Here is a 21,663-nt window from a genome sequence, read left to right on the forward strand (position 1 = left end):
CTAGCTGCTTACCAGCAAAAATAAGACGCTGCTGATCAGGAGGGATACCCTCCTTGTCCTGAATCTTAGACTTCACGTTGTCAATTGTGTCAGAGGACTCGACTTCGAGGGTGATAGTCTTGCCGGTGAGTGTCTTCACGAAAATCTGCATACCACCGCGCAAACGCAGAACCAAATGTAGAGTAGACTCTTTCTGGATGTTATAATCTGACAGAGTACGACCGTCCTCAAGCTGCTTACCAGCAAAAATCAGACGTTGTTGGTCAGGAGGAATACCCTCCTTGTCCTGGATTTTGGACTTGACGTTGTCAATGGTGTCGGAAGACTCAACCTCCAGAGTGATTGTCTTTCCTGTGAGTGTTTTCACAAAAATCTGCATACCACCACGTAGACGCAGAACCAAGTGGAGAGTAGACTCCTTCTGAATATTGTAGTCAGAAAGAGTTCTGCCATCTTCCAATTGCTTGCCAGCAAAGATAAGGCGCTGTTGGTCAGGCGGAATGCCCTCCTTGTCTTGAATCTTGGACTTGACGTTGTCAATTGTGTCTGACGACTCCACCTCCAGAGTGATGGTTTTACCAGTCAATGTCTTAACAAAAATCTGCATACCACCACGCAGGCGTAGGACGAGATGCAGAGTCGACTCTTTCTGGATATTGTAGTCGGACAAAGTGCGCCCATCTTCCAGTTGCTTACCTGCGAAGATTAGGCGCTGTTGGTCGGGCGGAATGCCTTCCTTGTCCTGGATTTTGGACTTGACGTTGTCAATAGTGTCAGAAGACTCTACTTCCAAAGTGATGGTCTTGCCTGTCAATGTTTTAACAAAAATCTGCATTGAATAAATATAGGCTCAATTGAAGCGTTGGATGTTGCGCTAGGTGTAAGGAGGTTGCCACAACAGAGTCATCCTTATTTAAATACCCCAACGTGTGGCGTTCCGGCAGTCTGGACACCCTAACCTCGTTGCCGCTCTTTGAGGCATAATCTGCACTCTGAGAGGGCTAGGGGGGTATAACATAGTTTGTTGTCTAGGCAACCCGTAGGACATCCGGTTCGATAAGCTTCTAGTGACTATGTGCGTAGCCAAGAGATCGTACTATTGTCGAGTCGCGAAATTCGGCACGTTAATAATTATTACCACTCATCAGGTTGCCCACTTTCATAGTCGCGTTTGCTCAATTGATATGCCAGGGTATCTCGGTAACCCGAAGTGTTCTCAACCGCAGGTGGCCTTTTACAGCTATCGTAACTGGCCACTTCGCGCATGCAGTACATGAGGCTATTAAGTAAGGGCAATTAGAGCAATGATAAGTTCCGAGATAAATACTGGTTAGCCTTGACTGTTAACTAGACAAAAATAAAAAGTACTTTTTATATGAAGTAGTACTGTAAGAAAAAATATTGAAAGATCTATGAGCTAAATTATATCTGTAAGGCCTCAATATAGTTTCCAAGTCATGATGGTGCTAATAGCACATGAGCGTGAATCTGAGTAGCGTCCAGTCTTAAGCTAGATTGGTAAAATGGGGTTCAATGCGTCTCCAACTTTGACAATGGCGGTACCATCTCTTTTAAGAAGTTCGCCCAATTGTCCGAAATAGATTTTACCGTGGGTTTTGCGGTGCTTCGTTAAAATAAGGTATGGCGTTGCATCCGATGATCCGTCCGGTGTGAAACATATCATGTTGCAACGCTGACAGGGACTGGAGAAGCTATATGGTGAGCCGTTGATTGTGACTCCCCTCCAACTATCTTCGGCAAAGGCAGGTGCTGTAAAGATAATGTTGCCTCTAAACACGTCGTGGTTGATTCCTAGTTCATGCGAACTGCTTTGCGAGACAAATAACAAGGGACTACTATTCGCTAGTGCCTGTTCTTTGTTCTCTTTGGCAAACCTTTCACTCGGTGCTGCTTTGGCTAAGGTGCATGATGTTCCGATAGCAGAAGACAAAAAACGAATTAATTCTGGATCATGGTTCCATATGAGATCAGAAGTTTTAGAGCAGCTTTCCCCATCAGCATTTTCGTGGTCGCTCCAGTGAACTACGTCCAATGCTACGGTAGCATGTTTGTTCTGGAACTGAATGTGTAGCTTTCTTTCACCTTCATCAACTCTGGATCGGAGCAGAGCCATTTTGGGGAACCTCTTCAACCGTAGAATTTTGCCATCTTCCAGTCCTACCAAACAGAACTCACGATCCCATTTTAATCCAGCGCTTGTAATGATTGTCTCGGAGACTTTGGTACCAGCGCAGGACTTAATTGGGTATATAACAAGCTCGGTTACCGTCCCGTAAGAGCAAGGTATAGGTCTCTGCAGCAATTCACCCTCCGAGAAAAACTCAACGATACATTTGGCAAGCATATCGACATCTTCCGTGCTAGTGTATGGGCCGAAGCTGGCTCGAACGACGCCGGTATGGTGACCATCCAAAATATCATGACCATCATTGCAAGTTTTGCCATATTGTATATGATTTCGAATAAGATCTTCCTCTGTGAATTCTGAATGTTTCACGAACGCACCGATATTGCATAGAGTGCCTGTCCTAAGCTGCACTTTAAACTCACTCAAGATTAGCTCCAGATCTCGATATCCACCATGCTTGAGAGTGAACGTCACTACTGGACCACTATTCTTTGGTGAAATGATGTCAACAAGTCCAGTTTTATTCAATTGGTCTCTACAGTAGAGCGCAATTTTCTGCGTATGATTCGAGATTGCCTCGAATGACCCGAATATTCGTTTGAACTCCTTGATAGCCACCCCGAGCATCAAAATACTGTGGAAAGGGAGCGTACCATCTTCAAGACTAGTGGAAATGTCAATAGACCGAATCATAAAGTTTTTCTCTGCAGTCACGACTGCCACAGTGCCGCCGCCGAAGTACCGTCTTTGACTCAAAAGCTCGTGAGTAGCGGCACCTCGTTTTACGATGAGAGCACCAAGATCAGGTAACCCGAATATCTTGTAAAATGAAAGCACAGCAAAATCCGGCTTAATCTCTGAAAGATCAGGTATGGTTGTTGCACAGTATGCCGCAAGATCAACTAAGGATAAACCACCCCCGTGTGCAATGTGCTTGATCCAGTCCTCTGGGTATCTTTGCCCATCAAAATTTGACTGAAGAGGGAAAGAAACTACAGTGTTCTCGTAGTTTCTGCGTCCAATCTCGTCCAAAACTTCATACGAGGCAGCTAGTGACCTGAGCCCCACAAGGGAAGTATGGGAGTCCCGCAAAAAGGCATAGTGACTGTTTCTCAGGCACTCACCAACAAGTTTGGCTGCTGCTGTGGCATTAGATGTGAAAACAATGGCATAATCTTTTTCACTAGCGTTGAATAGAGCTAAAACCTTCTTCCTAACGCTCCCCACCATGTTGGCAGTTTCCGTTCCCCAGCGGCTGTGAGAGTGCGGATTGACGAGCGGATTTTCAATCAGAGTCTTCGCTGACTCCATGACAATGCTCTTTGCATAAAGAGGAGAGGCAGCGTTGTCCAAGTAGCCTTTTGCCGCTGGATACTCGCTCTCTCGGATTTCACCGAGGTGGGCCGCATAATCACGCATGGAAGTAGCGAGATTACGTCGGATTGTGGGGTTTATGGAGTCATCCACGAGACTTTTCCCACTCAACTTTGGAAGGTGCTGGCAGTCCGAACCGTGTTACGGTCATACTGATTTCTTTTAGCTCATAATTTTCCCGCGTGGCAATTCGTCCGGGTGGTTATGGTTTCTGGGTCTACATTATCTCTCAACTTTCTCTGCTCCAAAACCAGCGAAAATGATCACACAATAACCAAAAATACATGAACTATCTATTGAATATCTCCCCGTGTAATCCTGCATCTGGAAATGTGCACGAACTACTTTATCTGGATTTGTCTCGTCCAACAATGTCTTTCGAGTTTGGCAGGCGATGTTTGTTTACGTTATGGCCCAGCTCACCGAGCCTGCGACCCCTAGTCGAAGCGTTGCAAGACCTACTGCTGCCGCTTGGAGCCGTGAGGGGCTTAAATTTTCAGGCCGACATGATTTGAAACCGAGCCTAGCATCAGTACCCAGGTCACGAGGTGTTAGCTTTTCGCCATCCAAGCGCGTTGTTTCTTACGATTCTGGACACCCCACCTCCGCTAAGAAACCATTCCGCGAAGAATCTCTAGTCCTACACAAAGAACCTGAAACGCCAACGAGAGTTAATCGTGATGTCGAAGCCGATGGTGAATGGCAAGATCTTTCGGATGACCAGCACGGCTACTCCGAAGCAGACACCACTGATTTCACAGAAGGAAGTTCTCTTTTCCAAGGGTTTTCTCCCAATTCATCGAATCAAAGCACTATTTTCCGTCGTTTGAGAAGAGGTACCTTATCTCCACGTGTTCGTCTGCAGCCTAGGTCTCCACATACACCAAGAGCCACGCCAGTGGCTGCGACACCATCACGCAGCGCTTCTTGGTCACGAATGGCCACACCTTCGTTTGATAGTTACATTGATTCTCCCCTCACCTCACGTGAACCCCATGGAAGTGGAAAATGGAGGCTGGATCCCTCCTTGCCATTTATTTTAGCGTCCTATGCTCAGTTAGGTTTTAATCTGATCATGATGGGGCTTGTGATCTACGCGGTTTGGATATTCCTTTCAACGATCAGAAACGATGTTGACCTCAAAGTCGAAGAATACTCTGCTGATATCTTAAACGAAATATATCGTTGCTCGCAAGAGTATTCGCGTAATAATTGCCAACCAGGAAAACGAGTGCCCGCACTAGAGACAATTTGCAACGTATGGGAAGATTGTATGAATAGAGACCACAAGATGGTGGGTCGTGCCCGCGTCTCTGCTGAGACATTCGGCGAAATCGTCAACTCTTTCTTGGCGCCGATAGGAATCAAAAGTATGGTTTTCATTGTTTGTGCTTTCGCTGGATCGTTTGTGCTCATCAATCTCATGTTCGCGTCAAAATATGGACCAACACATGTACACGCTGCACCACCTCCACCTCCACCTATTCACCTCGCACATGAGTATTCAAACTCAATGCCCGCTACTCCTACCTCTAGCACACATCCCTACATGCTTAACTACCGCTACTCAGCAAGACGGTCAAGGTACTGAATATGACCCCTGCAAAACTAAACTATTGCTTCTGTTCTATAAGCTAAATAATTATTTTGTTTGACTCTCACGCCATTCTACAAACTCAGGCAGGAGAAACGAGACTTTTCGGTCAGGCAAAGAGTAGTCGGAAGGTACCAGTTCTAGAAACTGGCTATTCGGTGTGTGCCTCAACTTGTACGTTTTACCATCCTCAACGGTGTCCTTTATCCAGGAGAGGACGACGGCATAAAAACTTATAGCATCATTGCCATTCCAGCGGGGTGTGGGGTTAATTTTCGAATTCTTTACTAGGCTGGGAATTTTATCTGTCTTGTACTCCTCGACAGCAGTTATTCTCAGGTCACGATCACGGAATGCATACACTACCTTGTGTGTACCGACCAGGAAACTCTGAAGCCATGAGAGAAACAGTTTGTCCTCAAACCTTTCTGCCTGTTTGATGTGCTTTATCGCAGAAGCAGTTTTAAGCTCGACGTACCGGCCAAGTGGATCCTTGGGGTCCTTCTCACCTTCTACACTGTCGACCTCCCCGGCGTAAACAACTTTGATCGAACCGACTCCGGACCGGACAAGAGTACAATATTCTAGCCCATGAGAAGCTGTACCCTTGTACCTTCCCTCGATCTCAGCTCTTGTACATTCGCCCCAAGGTTTGGGAAGTGTTGCAAACTTCTCGAAGCAGTAGCCAGTATACCCGAATTTTTTGCCCATAGGGAATGGCTTTTCTTGCGCTTTTTTCTGCCGATCATGTTCCTCGTCATACTCAATAAATACTTGGCCATCGAAACCTGTGACGTTGAAGCTCAAATCTTCTTCTGGGCTTTTGCAGAGCGAGATAATTCTTGTTAAAACACCCCTCCACGTGATAATTTTCGCATCTACACGACCCTTTTGGCGCTCGTGCTCGATAAGGGCAGTCAATATACTATCAAGATGTATTCCTGTTTCATTTTTCTCTTTGTACTGCTCGAATCCTGTCCCAAGATTCAACCCACGCTGCCATTCAGCTCTTGGAAAATAGTGGTAACGGAGAGCTCTATCATCAAGGTATACTTTGGGCCCATCAGCAGTATATGCTAGAAGCTCTTTTGGCTGTCGCATGGGCTGGTTGAGGCGCTCGGTGAGCGCTAATCTAGACATTTAGGTTCAAACAAAAGCGGAGAGTGCTTATAAATACTTTTTGGTATTTCGAATTCGTCTGGTTAATCGTATCCTCCTTTTTTTAGGCTTAGTCAATTTAATAGCTCAGGAGCGTTGGCCATGTGCACTTTAGTTAGCAGCCATAAGAGGTTACGATAGTTCTATTTTGGAACAGACCAAAATACAGAAGAGATATGCAACATAGTACAGTTACCATTGGTTTTTTCTGACAGGAAGAGAATTATTAGACTGCTTGTGGCTCAACCAAAAAAATTGGACGACACCGGAATCGAACCGGGGACCTCGCGCATGCTAAGCGCACGTGATAACCAACTACACCAGACGCCCGTCAGTGCACAAGAAAACGAATGTGACTTATTCCTAGCTATTTCCACGATCTTGGCCACCAGAACTTTTGCATAACCAGAAACATAGCATTTGCAACTTCGGCTTATCACACGATTCCTCAGCTCTTTTCAAACCGTATAAATGAAAATTGACAAATTATCACTCACTATAGTTCTAGTGTAAACAACATTTCTTCTTTTGCAATTTGTGGCAGCACAGATAAGATCATTCTCAAGTAAACAATAAGACCAACTGGACTGTACATTGTATTTGTCTACTACGGAACGTAGAGTCGCATTGAGTAAATACTCTGTATTTCCAGTACTTACAATCGAATCAAACAGCTAAAGACACAACAGCTGAAACATCATGTTCGTACAAGACCAGCAAAAAAAATGTACTTCAGGGGATGAAATCATTAAAATTGGATTGTAATTGTGTCTTACTAGTATGACTTTATTCTGGAAACAAAAACAGACACGCTAAGGTTTAATTAGGTAGATAGTTTTTCAAGTGTACTGCGAGCAACGAGGATACACTTTCGTTTTTGAAGGTATTCTAGAAAGAAATAAGCTACCCGAACAAAAGAGCAATTATATCGATGATGAGTCTGTAGGAGTTGTCCGTTGATGTGTATCTCATAGTATGATACTGTAGTCATGCCTAAATCGTTCCATCGGAACATTCGCATCCCATCATCCCAGTAGATATAATAATATAGAATATTCGATTTGCAATGATTTAAAGCTTATCGATGTTGTGAGAAAGATACCATGTTTGTTCTGTACATGAGAATGCGTAGAAGCTTCCTACCACCGCAACTACACGAGATCAATCAGTTGGTCCGTCTCATAAATAAAACTGGAATATTAAATATTAAACTCAATGGCGAGCTTGGTAGAGTTGACGCTTCTGTTTGCTGAGTCGAACAGATTCTTTTACTTGATAACCATTTTCGAGAAGCGTGTGAACATCTTCGAGATTCAATCCAGCGGTCTCCGGGTAGAAAAACAAAGCCAAAACTTCACCGAGCGCGCAGATGCCAGCGTAGAATGCAAAGGTTCCAGTAGGGGTGATATTATTCAACATTGTCAAAAAGGTCGCTGAAACAATCAAAGAGCCAGCCCAGTTGGCCGCAGTTGCAAAAGAAGTACCGATACCACGAACATTCATAGGAAGCATTTCTGACTGCTGCCAAGGAACGTTACCAATACCAGTTGCGTACGATGCAGCAAAGACAAAAACGAAGACAATGACCACAATACCCCACTTTTGTTCAGGGCCACTGAGGACGTCTTGGACAGCCGCCGAATCACTGGTATCAAAAGGCAAGTAATGGAAAGCAATCGCACAGATAATGAGGCCAAGGGACATTCCCCACATTGTGCCTACCAACAAAATTCTCCTGCCGACTTTGTCGATAATGAGGAAAGCAACAATTGTAAACACAAAATTAGTGGCTGCAATGATGATCGACACAGAGGTTGGGTCGTCAAATCCTACACTCTTGAACATTGTTCCTGAGTAATACATGAGAGCATTCCAGCCACTAAACTGCTGGAATAGCTGCAAGGCGACCACGATGGACAACGCACGCCTATTAGCTGCAGAACGGAAGAGCTCTTTAAAGTTGATACAAAAGCTTTGGAACGCAGCTTTTGCCTTTTCCTTACGAGTCGCATTAGGACCAGCAACAACTGGCGGGGCTAAAATCTCGCTCTTGATTTCTGAAACCCGGTCATTCAGTTGCTTTTCCGAAGCACCCTGGTAGACTTTTGTCAACACTTTTCGAGCTTCATCTAGCCGATCTCTTAGAATGAGATATCGGGGGGTTTCAGGCATAAATACAAACAACACCATCTGCAAAGAAGAAGGGATCAAGGAAAGACCAACTAGAATTCTCCAACCATTTTTGACGTTCGTGAGGCCCGCACCAATGCCGTAGGCGATAAGTTGGCCCAACGTGATTGCCAATACATTCAAAACCACAAGACGGCCACGAAATCGGGTTGGTGCAAGTTCTGAGAGGTAGATTGGGGCGACAAGCGAAGCAAGTCCGACACCCCATCCCATGATAAAGCGACCAACAATCATTGTCCACTTAGTGTGCGCTCCGGTTTGCATTCCACCTCCAACAATAAACATGATGTTGGCGAATGAAATGACCCATTTTCTACCAAACGTGTCTGCAAGGCCACCCCCAATCAGGGCTGTGATGAATGCACCGAGAGAAGTTGCAGAGGTGATTAGCTCTTTGTCACCGTCCGTGAGGTGTCCACCCAGATCTTTTCCAATAACTACGAGAGCACCTGATATATAGCCGGTATCATAACCAAACATGAACCCGCAAAAGCATGTCAAAATTGTCAAAAGAAATACCATAGGCGAAGGCTTCAAAGACTCAATAGAATCATTTATCGCCGAGTATTCTCTGTCGTTTCCGTCGGTGAACTCGTGTGAAATGGAGCTTGAGCTTCCACTGGCGCTGGTGATAACAAACTGCTCATCTCCATTTTTCTGCATTTCGAATCCTTGTTCGGAGTTCAGCCTACGTAAAGAGCTAGCGTCACTCATAGCTCAATATATTGTTAAAAGATCTCCTCGGAGTGATATGCGGGTGGCTGTTAATAAGCACACTTAGCTTAGTCTTATTCTGCATCAGTGCTGTGTGGACTACCGAGAGCATGCTGCAAACATTAGCCAAAATGCCAAAAACTGAATTAATACGAAAATATAGTTGATCGATGTTTTTACTCACAGTTACACTTCTCCAGTGCTAGTAATCGTGTTTCTATCGCGTCTGAAAGGATGAAACACCCCTCTCACTTATGAAGTCATGCTCCAGTAAGCTTATCCTACGCGTCTAAGCCAGCTCATTACAACAACACTTGCAAGAAAGTGAATGAGTGAAGTTCCAACGCTTTCACGACAAGGCTTGGTTAAATGGGTCAATGAAACCTTACAGTTGAACATATCCAAACTTGATGAACTAGGAACGGGTGCTGCATACTGCCAGTTCATGGATCTCGTGTTCGGTGACATCCCTCTTGCAAAAGTGAAGTTCAATGCTCGCAACGAGTATGAGTTCCTTCATAACTATAAAATTTTACAGGCATGTTTTACAAAACACCGAATAGAACATCCTTTTGATGCTCCAAGACTGGCGAGGTGTAGGCTCCAAGACAACTTAGAGTTCACACAATGGATTTACAAGTTTGTTTCAACCCAAGGTACTTTACCAGAGTATGAACCAGAAGCTCGGCGAAAGACACCTGGTCCACAAGGCGTCCCGATGACTCCATTGAGTACGAACAGAGCTGGGAGCCGAGCTGGAAGCCGCACCAGTTTAGTTGGCAACGGTCGCGCTCTGTCTGCTGCTAGCCGTCGTCAAACGCGATCCGTGTCGAACTCGTCCAATGGATCTAGACAAAGTGACTCAGTTGCTTCTCGGCAGGGCTCAGCCTCACGCCAATCTTCTAGTAGATTTAGCACCGCACCCACAGTTGCAAGGGACCAAAAGTTGAACGAGTACTCAGCTCAACTGGAGGAGTATAGCCACAATCTGGACGTGGCCATCACGGAGCGTACTCTTTATTATGGAAAACTTCTCGAGATCGAGGATCTGATTCAGAACGAGCTAGAGCGTATTTATAAGGAAGATCAGAATGCTGGCATGACAGACTCACCTCATATGCTGCTCCTCCGGAACATTCAATCCGTTCTGTACGCGAGGGCCGAGGGGTTTGAGACGCCATACAGGCCTGAGGATGAGCCATTTTAGCCTCAACATAGCTTAAAGGTTCAACGTAGGTTATTTTATTCAACAGAAACTACGAGCTTGAATAATGTTTCAGAGAACACTGGCGAAGAGATGCTGCAGCAGACTCTGGAGTAATGTCTCTCTGAGGCATGCCCAGGAGCTCGAACCCTACCAAAAACTTACGCACAGTTGCCGATCGTAACAAAGGTGGATAAAAATGGAAGAGTAAATGCTCCACATCTGGCTCATCACCTCCGACGAAGCTTTGATGGATACCCATGGAGTAAGGAAAAGAGGTTTTGAAAAGGTTATCGTACCGAATAGCTGCACGCGAAATGATATCAGCAAGATCGAGCTGCTGTTTGTCGTCTAGATCCAACAGATTAGGGATTCGTTTTCTAGAGACTATCATCGTCTCAAAGGGCCAGGTCGCCCAGAATGGCACGAGCAGCACGAAGGTGTCATTCAGATCGATGATCCGATCTCCTTCAGTGCCAATTAAAGCTATCTCCTTCTCGACGTAGTCCTCAAGCATGTGCTTTTGGTTCTTTTGATAGTATTTCAACAGTGATTCGTGCTCGATACGAGGTTCATCAGGTACAATACTGGTCATCCACGCTTGGCCATGTGGGTGAGGGTTGGAACAGCCCATGGCAGCTCCCTTATTCTCGAAAATCTGGCAGTATTTCACTTCAGGATCTTCCCTCGCACTCTGGTAAACTTTTTTCCATGCATCAATCACCACAGAAATTTCACTTGGGGTTATGTGTGCGAGGGTCACATTGTGTTTGGGAGAAAAGCAGATCACCGAGCAGTTACCTGAGACAGGTTCGGCTTTGAATAGATCGTTGTCCTTACAGCTGCTTGATTCCTCGGCCAAACTATACGGAGTGATCGGCATAACGGCAGCGAAGTCATTCGGAAAAACATAAGTGCTTTTGTATGCGGGGTTTTGCTCTCCGTTTGCGCGAGTGTTGCCGGGACAGAGATAACATTTCTCGTCATACTCGGGCTTGTCATCTCCAGTCACTGCTTCTTGAGCCCCTTGCCAAGGGCGGCTCGTCCTATGGGGTGAACAAAGAACCCATGAATCGTGAAGAGGATTGTATCTGCGGTGTACACCAGAAAGCATTGTATATGATTAAGACTTCGGATCGATCGGATGCTTATATAGCTGACCTGCAGCATAAGCATCCACGTCAATTTAAAGCGCTCAGTGCATCGCCAAGGAAATTAGTCAGAAGCGAGTTGTCACGCTACAATGTAAAGTAAAGATCAAATTTATTGACTAAATAGATAGAAGCAGCTTAAAGCTTGCCACCCTTCGGGCCAAACTGTGTCTCAGTGTTACCTGCACCCAATGCTGCGGTTGAGGTGACGCCGCCGGTAAGAGTCTTGAGGATATCATCAATATACTCAGCTCCAGACCATTTCTGATGCTTGACAACATCGACATTGAGCTTGAGCTCCTGGCTTTGGACGTCCTGGCCATAAGCATGCATACCGCGCTCAGAGAAGCCCTTGGCGAAAGAGGCAGAAGCCAAAGCGTTAGTGTGCAAACCAGCAAGGGTGATGAATTGCCAAACATAGCCAAGCTTACCCAGACGCTGGATGTAGGTGCGCTGCTCATCAGGAGACATGGCGGTGGTCCAGTTGAACGATGGGGAGAGGTTGTAAGCGAGCCACTTCTTGGGGAAAGCAGCCTTAACACCATCGGCGAACTCCTTGGCTTGAGAGTAATCAGGGAGCTTAGACTCCATCCAGATCAAGTCTGCGTAAGGAGCGTAAGCACGTGCACGGTTGACAGCGCACTGGGTACCACCCTGATAGCGGTAGTAGCCCTCGCGGACACGGGGCTTCTCCCAGTCAAAATAGATGTCCTTGCCGAGCAGCTGCTTCGCAAGCTGACGGGCGGCGGCATTGGGTGTGTTGGTCAAAGGGCCAACCTTAGAAGAGAACTCCTTGATCAGGGCGTCCTTGTTGGAGTAGCTGCCCTTCTTGATCTCATCGATAACAGCCTCGTTGAAGAGCTTGAGACCTGCGGAGTTCACCCAATCAGCCTCAACCTTAGCGAGCTTATCACCAGTGTAGCCCTGGCTCTCGGCCTCAACCATGACGTCGATCAAAGGACGAACATCAGGGTTGGTAGCACCAACGATGAAGAAGTGATCACGGTAATCAATGGTGGAAGTGAGCAGAGTAGCGGCTTCAGAATCGGTACGAGCAACTGCGAGCAAATCAGAGCCAAAAACGTCAGCGCAAGCACGGATGGCAACAAGACGGTTAATGTGCTCCTGAACGGGAACCAAAACCTTACCAGCCATGTGGCCGCACTTCTTAGTGCCGGGGGCTTGATCCTCGACATGGATACCAGCAGCGCCGCGCTCGATGAACATCTTAGTTAACTTGAAAGTGGCAGTTAATCCACCGTGGCCAGTGTCGGCATCGGCCACAATGGGGCGGAGATAATCAACGTACTCCAGCTTGGCGCGCTCAGACATGGGTACAGACATACGCTCATTGCGTTGCTTGCGGTCGTGGAAAAGCTGAGCGAACCACAAATGCTCAACCTTGTTGGGGACGGTGTCCATAGGGTAATCAGCCAAGTCAGGTGAAGGTTCGTTGGAGGTAGAAGCAGTGGAAGAAGATTGCCATCCAGAGACATAGACCGTATCTAAATACTTCGCCATCTGGGTAACCTGAACAGGGTCGAGAGCGCCATAAGTGAACGAGGCAGTCTTGTTCTTGTCGTGCTCGGTGAGAAGACCAAAGAGTTTCTTGGCTTGAATGCTGGAGGTGAACTCAGTAGCAAGAGTACCGCGCTTCTTGACAATCTCTTCAGCGGTGTACACACGCTTCGTCTGAGCCCAGCGGGGCTCAGACCACCACTTCTTGACGGCAGCGACTTCAGCGTCGAACGCTTGTTGTTCTTGTTTCAAATCGATAGGGGCCATATTGATTTCGTTGGGATAGGTTAGGCCGGGGTGGTGACCTTCTTAAATACAACTTGCTGCATACACGCTGCATGAGCTTTTCTGGGGTTACCCCGGACCCGCGCACGGTTATATCACGTGACGCGAGGGAAATCTTTTGTAGAACCTCAAAAGTGTTGCTTAAAGAGAGTATTTGGATTTATTAGTATCTAAGTAAAAGTCGACTCTGAATCAATTCAAGCACAGCGACTTATTGGGGCTGAAATTGTAAGTGATGTTCTGGAGAATTCGAGTTAGGGTTAGGCGTGCCTCGGTAGCTAATTGTGACAACGATGACTGAACAGGTCCACCTCTAATCGGATTTCGGCGGAGCGCGAATATGTTTCGCGGTATTACAAGGTAGCCGTCCATCAAACAGCAGATGTCTTGAATAAGCTAATTTGTTAGTTGATTCATTGATACTAGACATAACAATTGAGCAGGTATGGTTGGAGTCTATCGAACATTTCGTGGACCCAACTGACTCTTTTCCATTGCTTGCCTGTTCAGGTGACCGAGGCTTACGCGGGAATATCGGAGGGCCCCGGAATCTGCTTACGAGAGAAACACGGGTAGCGGTGATGGCCATTGGTGTCCCCCAAAACTCGGTCACGTGGCCATCTAGCATCTAGTTGAAACCAACAATAGTTGTTCCGTCTTAAAGAATTGAGAAAAAGTCAAGTTTTGACCGAGAAACTCGACCTGGTTTGTCTGAAATATGTGATATTGAGAATGTACATATTACCCCACTACCACCCCTTCCTTTGAGTATAGCACCTTTATTTTTCGATTACTGACGCTTAGTGACGTACTGACCGCATAAAACCAGGCACAATGGCGTCGTCCAACAGTTTCGGGAATGTCCCCACGTCCTTAAAATTCGAGCACAACCCATTCGAGCAATCATTTGCTTCGAAATCGCAGCATGCTGACCCCAAAGATACCCAAAGCCACGGTTTAAGGCCACCAGATGGTGGCGACATACGACAACACCCTGAGGGTCGCACACCTACATTACCGGGAATTCAAGAGCTCACCTCTCCAGGGCCTGGCTTCACTGGATCTAATGTAAACAGGTGGCAGACTGATATAAGGATGGGCTCTATGCTTGGGCCGCCAGTTCAGAGCTTTGGTGGTGGCCCCCAGCCGCTACCTTCCCCACCGGTAGTTGTCCCACCAGCTTCGGTACACGCTGTTCCTAGCTCTGCGGCTACTATCAATCCTTCTGGAGCAGAAAGCCTTCCAAGGAATCGATCAAGTGAGAGTATTGCAGCCAGCAGCCTCTACATGATGAGTAGTGGGAATGGGTCTGCTGTAAATCAGACTAGAGGAACACAAGTGCGTGATAGTTCTGTTGATCCAGGATCTCAAAATGAATCTGAAACATCACCTGGTCGTATCAGCTCAAGGAAACGTGGTTCAGAAGCTTTAGATTCGAGCACGCTCACATCTGATGAGAAACGCCGTCAGTTCCTCGAAAGGAACCGTATCGCCGCTGTAAAATGTCGACAAAGAAAAAAGCAGTATGTGGATGATCTCAAAGGCAAGGTAAATTACTTGATGACCGTCAATGATGAGCTAAATATTGAACTGAACTCTTTACGATCTCAAATGGAAACGTTGAAAGGTTACATCGTCTCTCACAATGATATACGCACGCTGCCAAGGCCTGTGGTCAGTATAATCGAAATGATGCAGCGCTCTCACACTAACTTTAATCCAATTTCTTTGCTCCCCCCTACCTCAGCACCTTTAAGCGCACCAAATACCGCAGTCGCTTCGCCCGTGATTGCCAACGCCCCAAGGCCAATAGTGAAGCCAGCAGATACCGCTAGTCAAAGGCCTACCTAACGTAATACGCACTAGCCAAAAGAAAAAGCGCTAGATGGATGCATTCAATTCAGCCGAGGTAAAACCACTGCATCAGATTAAAAATGAACTTGTGTACAGATCTCACACGATTATGCCCTCCCCAAGCGAAAACAGGCTGTTATGTCTTTATAGAGTCTAGTTAGATAGCATATTGTTTTGTGCAGTGTGTTTATTATGTTAAGATTTTCAAGATTTGCAGACGGGAGTATTACGACAGATCCGATCGAACTAGAGAAGAAAACTGAATATGACTTCAGTAGCAAAATCAACACTGGCGAACGGATAATGCTTTAATACTGAATAGCAAAAAATACGTAAATTCTGAAAGACTACTACGATGGTGACAGCTACTTGTTCCGGGGTCAAGTCGTATACTGTCGCCTGGTCAGATGGAACAAAGTTGAATCGTTTTTCGACTCCAGTAGCAAGTACTGAGATGCTATTTAAGACCTCGTATTCTGGAAATAGTTCTCGAGCTGCTCGGTAGTTGAGCCTTTTTTCCGCTGCCCTCCATGCTATGCAAAAATCAGCTTGCATTATGAGATTCATACGCCCAATTTGCTAGTTTTACTTGCGCATGAAATGTGGCCACACTTTGATATGTACTATACTCGATTCTTAATGGTTCAATAATAAATATGATTAGGAGGCCAATAGTTTAACCTGGGATACAACTTTATCCAAAAGCGGATGTAAATAGTGATTCCGTTCCGAGAGTTTCAACTTTCGGCCTTATTAAGCGTAGGGGGTTCGAACAAGAGTGGTTTCGAGGCGGCTTGAAGCAGGAGGGGCTGAACACCCAGTAAGATTAAACCATCAGATGGCAAATAAAGTTGAATTGACAATCTGAAAGTTTTGAACGTTTTCTATTCTTTTCTATCAATTTTGAGGCTCCGCACATCTTACATTACTTACGCGCGCTCCATTAGCCCACAATTTCCGCATGCCCTAATCAGGGACATGATTTTCATGCACCTCTACACCGGCAATGAAATGCCAAGAAACTGAAAGCACGTTCTTGCAGTGCCTAGCCTTGGGCTCGAGGGAATGAGAAGATGAATCTAAACAGAATGAGCACACTAGGCCAACAGATAGTCCCTTGGAAATACATATGTACGAAGCTCTCAACGCAGAGCAACCTGCTACCTCCGACACGGGTTTGGGTTTTCTACCCTGAGTTTGCTAAAATGCTAACCCCTTAGAAAGCCGAACTGGGTATAATTAAGGCGTTTTCCCACGTACACCGGCAGTCACACTACACACTTGGTCTCAAAGATTGACGAAGACTTTTCCCTTTGCAGTGAATTGTACCTAACGGAGTCAACCCTACTGCGTTGTGTTTGTGACAAAATAATATACAAAGATGGCTGATAAAGTAGGTGAGTGGGACTATCACGAAGGTTGTCCAAATTCCAAGGTTACTTGGGCTGATCGCATGGGTCTCGCGATGAAGATCATGTCGCTACCTGCCAGAATGGTCTTTTGGTCTTCGACAAGTTTTGTTACCAACCCAGATGAACCTGTGTTTCAAGAAGTCAAGGTTCGAACAATGGGATACATTTCTAAATCAACATCCATCCCCCAACTTCGAATCGTCTGTCCCATCAAGCCGATTCGCGTAACTTTGAAATCTTCTCAGCGTCAGGCCAAGGACTTGAACAATTATAATGGCATTTTTGAAGGCTCGGGGTTTAGTGCGCGCTGGATACACGAAGCTCCCGACAGAACCCCTGACGACCCAGTTATTATTTTTCTCCATGGTGGAGGGTATGCATTCAAGCTCACACCGCCACTGGTAACGTTTGCTATAACAGCAGCTCGTGCTCTCAAAAGGTTTCGATGTTCTCTACTTGTCCTAGATTACACAGTGACACCCTTTTCGAGGTACCCAGGGCAACTGCAAGAGCTGGCGAACTGTTACAACACTCTGACTTCTACTGGAAACTGCAGGCGCCCAATCCTACTTGGCGATTCATGTGGCGCGAACCTTGCACTTGCTCTCCTCCAACACATAAAGTACCCTGTGAAAGATGTTCCCGTTTGCTCGCATCCAGTATGGGCATGTGGAATGGTTTCTCCGTGGGTCTCACTGGTGACGTATAATCATGGCTCGTATACTGAGTTCAAAAGCCGTGATCTCATTGACGCAGCGTCTTTGGATGAGATGTGCCAGGCCTATTGTGATGAGACCGATCTAAGTAACCCCGTTGTCAATCCAATTATGGGAAGTACAGAGTACTGGGAGGGGGTTCTACCCAAACGTCAGTTCACGGTGTGGGGCGCCTGTGAAAGCATGAGGGATTCGTGTCGTGAGTTTGCTGTAAAGGCTAGACTAACCAATACTTTTGAAGAACCCCGCGGCTTGCATGATTGTCTGATTTGCGATTTACGTCGTCCTGGTCCAAAGTTTGTCATGGACAACATAGCTGGCTGGTTGGACTCTGCCCATCCCAACGCGCTGTATGTTCAACCAGTCATGGAGGGCGAGTTTACATCTGAGACGGATACTGCTGCCACAGCTCGTCTTTCTAGTAAAAGCCGAGCTAAGCAACAAAACAATACTGGCTCGTGGCGGTGGACTTGGAAATCTTCTCCAATTACATCGCCCCAGACCACAGATTCGGCACCCATTCCGGAAAATGCCCCAGAGAGTTTAGCGGCACTTTCCGAAAGTGGTATTTATACCATCCGTACTCATTCTGACCCAGAATTGAGCACTTATAAGCGAGTTGAATACGAGTTGGAAGGTTTCTCCCCAAAAAAATCGCGTCCCTTTCAATTAAGGCGTAGCCTTTCTGCGCTGGCGTCGGATTCTTTTTCGATGCCCAACAAAGCCCTGAGCTTCTGCGTCAGTGCTACAAAACGGTCGCGCTCTAGTCTGTTGTTAGCGGCTAATCCATCCAACCAGCCCGATTGCGACGAAAAAGTCGAGCTCTCGGACACCGCCACTAACTTGGCTAAGAAGGCGACACTTTCTCCCCGTAACACGATACAACCGCAATTTCCAGAGCCCGCAATGATATCAGTTTGAATTAATTACGCATTTATATATTAAAAGATAAGCAAAGCATTTCGACATTGGCCACCAAGCACCACCACCCCTTCCGATCCAGCGGATTCTGCGCGGTTCTAAAGCGTGCTTCTGACTAACGTACTACACATGAGCGACAGTGAACATCCTGAGCAACTTGAGATACTTATCAAGCCCTCAAGAGGCGACAAAAAGACAGTATGTGTATCGTCGAAGGCTACGGTCGCTGAATTGAAAGATAAACTCTCAGAGCTTTATGATATTCCTGCTTCAAATCAACGTCTCATTTACTCCGGCCGTATTCTCAAAGACGACCAGAGTTTGGAAGTCTATAGCATCAAGTCGGGCCACTCTCTGCACTTGGTTAAAGGAGGATCAAAATCAGGTGCTCAATCAACCTCTATGGCGGTTCAAGAACCACAATCAAGGGCTCAAGAGGGACCTGGCGCCACGCATGGTGTTCCTACTAATATCGCTTCCGGCGCCGGCACAGGCAATGTCTTGTCTGATTTAACTGGTGCGCGCTATGCTGGATTCGCAAATTTACCTAGTGCAAGCATGTTTGGTCCAGATGGTGGTATGGGCCCCACACCCGATATTGACCAGGTGCTATCGATGATGGAGCGTCCCGGGTTTTCAGAGGCAATGCAAATGTTATTGTCTGACCCGGATACAATGTCTCAAATGAATCCTATGCTAGATTCGATGCCACCTGCTCAAGCTCAACAATTCAGGGAGTTTTTGCGCACCCCAGAGTTCCGCCAGTTGATGTCTGACCCTCAGGCACTTCGGCAAATGTTCCAGCAAGCACAAATGCTCCGTAACCTTTTTGAAAATTCAGGTGAATCCGGAGGATCGTTTGGTGGTTTCCCGGCTCCAGGACCTACTGAGCCCAACGACAGTAACGCGAACTCTAGTGGGAGTGGACAGAATCCCCTTCTGTCTTTTCTTGGTAACTCAGCTGGAAACTCCAATAATCAGTTTCCTGACCTTTCAGCACTGCTTGGTTCTGGTCTAGCTGGTTCGGGAGCTGCTGCCGCTGTTCAAGAGGACAGTCGGCCCCCCGAAGAACGCTATGAACATCAACTAGCACAGCTCAATGAACTAGGATTCTATGATTTTGACCGGAATATCAGGGCCCTGCGGCGATCAGGGGGGAATGTAGAGGGCGCTATAGATGCACTCCTGGATGGTGCTTTTTAACTTGTATGTTCGCACAGCACATATTAGAACTATCTAGTTATTGGTGTTTGTACTCCTTGGGGCGATTTTTCTGTCATTCGACTAAGTTTCTATCAACTCAAGTTCTCTACAAGTCCACCCCTGCTCCGAAAAAATTCGTCTAACATTCGCGATGAGCTCGTCTGGAAGCGCGTTGTAATACCACAACCCAAGGATACACTCAACCAATGTTTCTCTGTCTGCTTCATTGAAATTCTTTAGATATTCAATCAGCCACGAGCAAATCTCTATAGGGAAGTTTGGAAGTGGCCATTGGTGTATTTTAGCTCTCGAGCTGTATTTCCCCACTGTTTTCAAGATGAGAATCAGCTTTTCTGGAAACTTGGGGCATAACTGAATAATGCGCTCAATAAAATGAACAGTCTCATGGTCGACATGCATAACAAACTCCACTTTCGCTTGTATAAATCTAGCAATAGCGTCCGGCTCCATTTGCCCCAATTCTTGGCTGGGTTTTAAAACAGTGCCGCACAATGCCGCAAACTTATGTATATAGAGCCCATCTTTAGATGACAGAATAAGCGCGGCAAGGACGTCTAGTTTAGCACTAATCCTGGCCTTATAATAGGGATCTTCATATAGAGATTGGAATAAATCCCCAATGACACAAATAAGGCCCGGTGTGGAGGTCGATACGAAAAGCTCAATAACACGGTCAACAACCATCTCTATAGCTTCAAATTCTCTGTATTTACCGTGTACCATAACATTGCATAGCAAATGGATTCCCTCAGCCTTCATCTCATCCGATTGAAGCATATTCAGGAGGCCAAGCACTGAATTGATCTCTTCAGCCGCCTCTAACCTGGGTTCTACTTTTTTGTTCACATGCGGGCTCTTTGGCATACTTGCGAGGATTCCAGTCCAGGTAACGAGTAGTTTGAGAGTGTCAGGGAAGCCGGAATGATCCGCAAGGTCATGTTGAAGCAACTGACAACAAGACTGCCAGCTGGTTTCCTGGTGGGCAAGAATTATGGCACCTTGATGATCTGATAGAGTTCCTGTTTTTACTAGCCGTACAACTTCTAATACACGAGCCAAGAAACTGGAATCTTCTCCTTCAGCTATTCCTAACAAAATAACACTCCACAGTAGGTGCGCCCACTGACGGAGCAATGCAGGATGATCATCTGTGGACACGAGGTTCGCTACATCAGTAACGCTCATGGGAAATACATCAACCGCGAAAAGCTTGTTTATAGCTTTTAGTGCCGCAGCTCTTGAATACACTGAAGGATCCAGTCTTGACATTTTGAGTAACTTACTTCCAAGAAGCAAAGCCAGAAGGCGATCCAATCCAGGTGTACAATCAAGTGCTCGAGTTAAAACTGAACAAGCGACATACCTCACCTTTTTACTTTTGCGGTGTGTTACGAGGTGTCCTATCGTGTTTAGTAGTGTTGTCTCATTTGGAAATGATCCAGTTTGGAAGTAGGCTTGTGTTGCTGCCGTGCAAATACTCGGGTCCACATCGAGAACCATCTTTTCTAAAACATTTTGTCGATTTCTGGTCATAAAATCAGATGGTATGTTTTCAGAAAGAGCTATTTTAGCGGCTTCTATGAGGAGAAACCCCAAGAGCCGTCTTAATTCGAGCCAGGTACAGCTAATATACGACTCCCAGACAAATTCGAGCATTGCCTCTATAGTCCCATTTTCAATCCAATTTTCAAGCTTCAGGGTATAAAATTTCGAGATATTTTCTCCGGAGCGATAATAGCAATCGCGGTGCCCAGAGATCTTGGAAAACTCGATATGCCAGCGAGACTTGGATTGAGCAGAAATTTGCTCTCGCGTCACAGAAACACGACATTCTTGCAATATACTCAGAACAAAATCGATCTCGGTGTGTGTCCAGGTACTATAATTATCCTCACTATATTTTGATGGCTTCACCGAGCTATTGATACTTTCATGTGGCTCATCCATCTCATGAATACGGCTCCGCGCGTATGTGACCGAATTTTGGCAACGTACTATGACACAAGTTATGTGGGAACAGTGTTCCAAACCGAGCGGCTGTTTTCTGTGTGCGCATCAGCCGCTCGCAGCATTGCCCAATTGAGGTACAACCTGCTGCAGAGTAGATAATCTGCACACGCATTTGTGGTCCAGTAAGTGTACTAGTGAGAAGTCAAGCTTTGAGATAAACAGAAGGGGTAAAAAAAATAGTTTATTTGG

At 46.1% G+C, this 21,663-nt stretch overlaps 11 protein-coding genes across 11 annotated transcripts; 5 read left to right on the plus strand and 6 right to left on the minus strand.

Moving 5' to 3' along the window:
• Positions 1-1,510: 1,510 nt before the first annotated feature.
• B9G98_03935 (Molybdenum cofactor sulfurase) lies at positions 1,511-3,568 on the minus strand (the record flags this gene model as incomplete). Its single annotated transcript, XM_024810492.1, has 1 exon — positions 1,511-3,568. The coding sequence occupies one exon, from the start codon at positions 3,566-3,568 to the stop codon at positions 1,511-1,513; it is 2,058 nt and encodes a 685-aa protein (XP_024666260.1).
• Positions 3,569-3,917: 349 nt separating this feature from the next.
• B9G98_03936 (Nucleus export protein BRR6) lies at positions 3,918-5,114 on the plus strand (the record flags this gene model as incomplete). Its single annotated transcript, XM_024810493.1, has 1 exon — positions 3,918-5,114. One exon carries the CDS (start codon positions 3,918-3,920, stop codon positions 5,112-5,114), a length of 1,197 nt encoding a protein of 398 aa, XP_024666261.1.
• A 51-nt stretch (positions 5,115-5,165) lies between these two features.
• Positions 5,166-6,257, minus strand: B9G98_03937 (Decapping nuclease RAI1; the record flags this gene model as incomplete). The annotated part of the gene is made up of 1 exon (XM_024810494.1): positions 5,166-6,257. One exon carries the CDS (start codon positions 6,255-6,257, stop codon positions 5,166-5,168), a length of 1,092 nt encoding a protein of 363 aa, XP_024666262.1.
• A 1,230-nt stretch (positions 6,258-7,487) lies between these two features.
• On the minus strand, positions 7,488-9,179 carry B9G98_03938 (Myo-inositol transporter 2; the record flags this gene model as incomplete). Its single annotated transcript, XM_024810495.1, has 1 exon — positions 7,488-9,179. One exon carries the CDS (start codon positions 9,177-9,179, stop codon positions 7,488-7,490), a length of 1,692 nt encoding a protein of 563 aa, XP_024666263.1.
• A 328-nt stretch (positions 9,180-9,507) lies between these two features.
• On the plus strand, positions 9,508-10,386 carry B9G98_03939 (Protein BIM1; the record flags this gene model as incomplete). The annotated part of the gene is made up of 1 exon (XM_024810496.1): positions 9,508-10,386. The coding sequence occupies one exon, from the start codon at positions 9,508-9,510 to the stop codon at positions 10,384-10,386; it is 879 nt and encodes a 292-aa protein (XP_024666264.1).
• A 49-nt stretch (positions 10,387-10,435) lies between these two features.
• B9G98_03940 (Galactose-1-phosphate uridylyltransferase) lies at positions 10,436-11,497 on the minus strand (the record flags this gene model as incomplete). The annotated part of the gene is made up of 1 exon (XM_024810497.1): positions 10,436-11,497. One exon carries the CDS (start codon positions 11,495-11,497, stop codon positions 10,436-10,438), a length of 1,062 nt encoding a protein of 353 aa, XP_024666265.1.
• Positions 11,498-11,672: 175 nt separating this feature from the next.
• On the minus strand, positions 11,673-13,319 carry B9G98_03941 (Isocitrate lyase; the record flags this gene model as incomplete). Its single annotated transcript, XM_024810498.1, has 1 exon — positions 11,673-13,319. The coding sequence occupies one exon, from the start codon at positions 13,317-13,319 to the stop codon at positions 11,673-11,675; it is 1,647 nt and encodes a 548-aa protein (XP_024666266.1).
• An 852-nt stretch (positions 13,320-14,171) lies between these two features.
• Positions 14,172-15,188, plus strand: B9G98_03942 (Transcription factor atf1; the record flags this gene model as incomplete). Its single annotated transcript, XM_024810499.1, has 1 exon — positions 14,172-15,188. One exon carries the CDS (start codon positions 14,172-14,174, stop codon positions 15,186-15,188), a length of 1,017 nt encoding a protein of 338 aa, XP_024666267.1.
• Positions 15,189-16,572: 1,384 nt separating this feature from the next.
• On the plus strand, positions 16,573-18,240 carry B9G98_03943 (Putative steryl acetyl hydrolase mug81; the record flags this gene model as incomplete). The annotated part of the gene is made up of 1 exon (XM_024810500.1): positions 16,573-18,240. The coding sequence occupies one exon, from the start codon at positions 16,573-16,575 to the stop codon at positions 18,238-18,240; it is 1,668 nt and encodes a 555-aa protein (XP_024666268.1).
• A 129-nt stretch (positions 18,241-18,369) lies between these two features.
• B9G98_03944 (Ubiquitin domain-containing protein DSK2) lies at positions 18,370-19,443 on the plus strand (the record flags this gene model as incomplete). Its single annotated transcript, XM_024810501.1, has 1 exon — positions 18,370-19,443. One exon carries the CDS (start codon positions 18,370-18,372, stop codon positions 19,441-19,443), a length of 1,074 nt encoding a protein of 357 aa, XP_024666269.1.
• An 81-nt stretch (positions 19,444-19,524) lies between these two features.
• Positions 19,525-21,411, minus strand: B9G98_03945 (hypothetical protein; the record flags this gene model as incomplete). The annotated part of the gene is made up of 1 exon (XM_024810502.1): positions 19,525-21,411. One exon carries the CDS (start codon positions 21,409-21,411, stop codon positions 19,525-19,527), a length of 1,887 nt encoding a protein of 628 aa, XP_024666270.1.
• Between the last annotated feature and the right edge of the window lie 252 nt (positions 21,412-21,663).

Source organism: Wickerhamiella sorbophila (genome assembly GCF_002251995.1).
Source record: "Wickerhamiella sorbophila strain DS02 chromosome Unknown contig2, whole genome shotgun sequence".
In the NCBI taxonomy this organism is placed as follows: Eukaryota; Fungi; Ascomycota; class Dipodascomycetes; order Dipodascales; family Trichomonascaceae; genus Wickerhamiella; species Wickerhamiella sorbophila.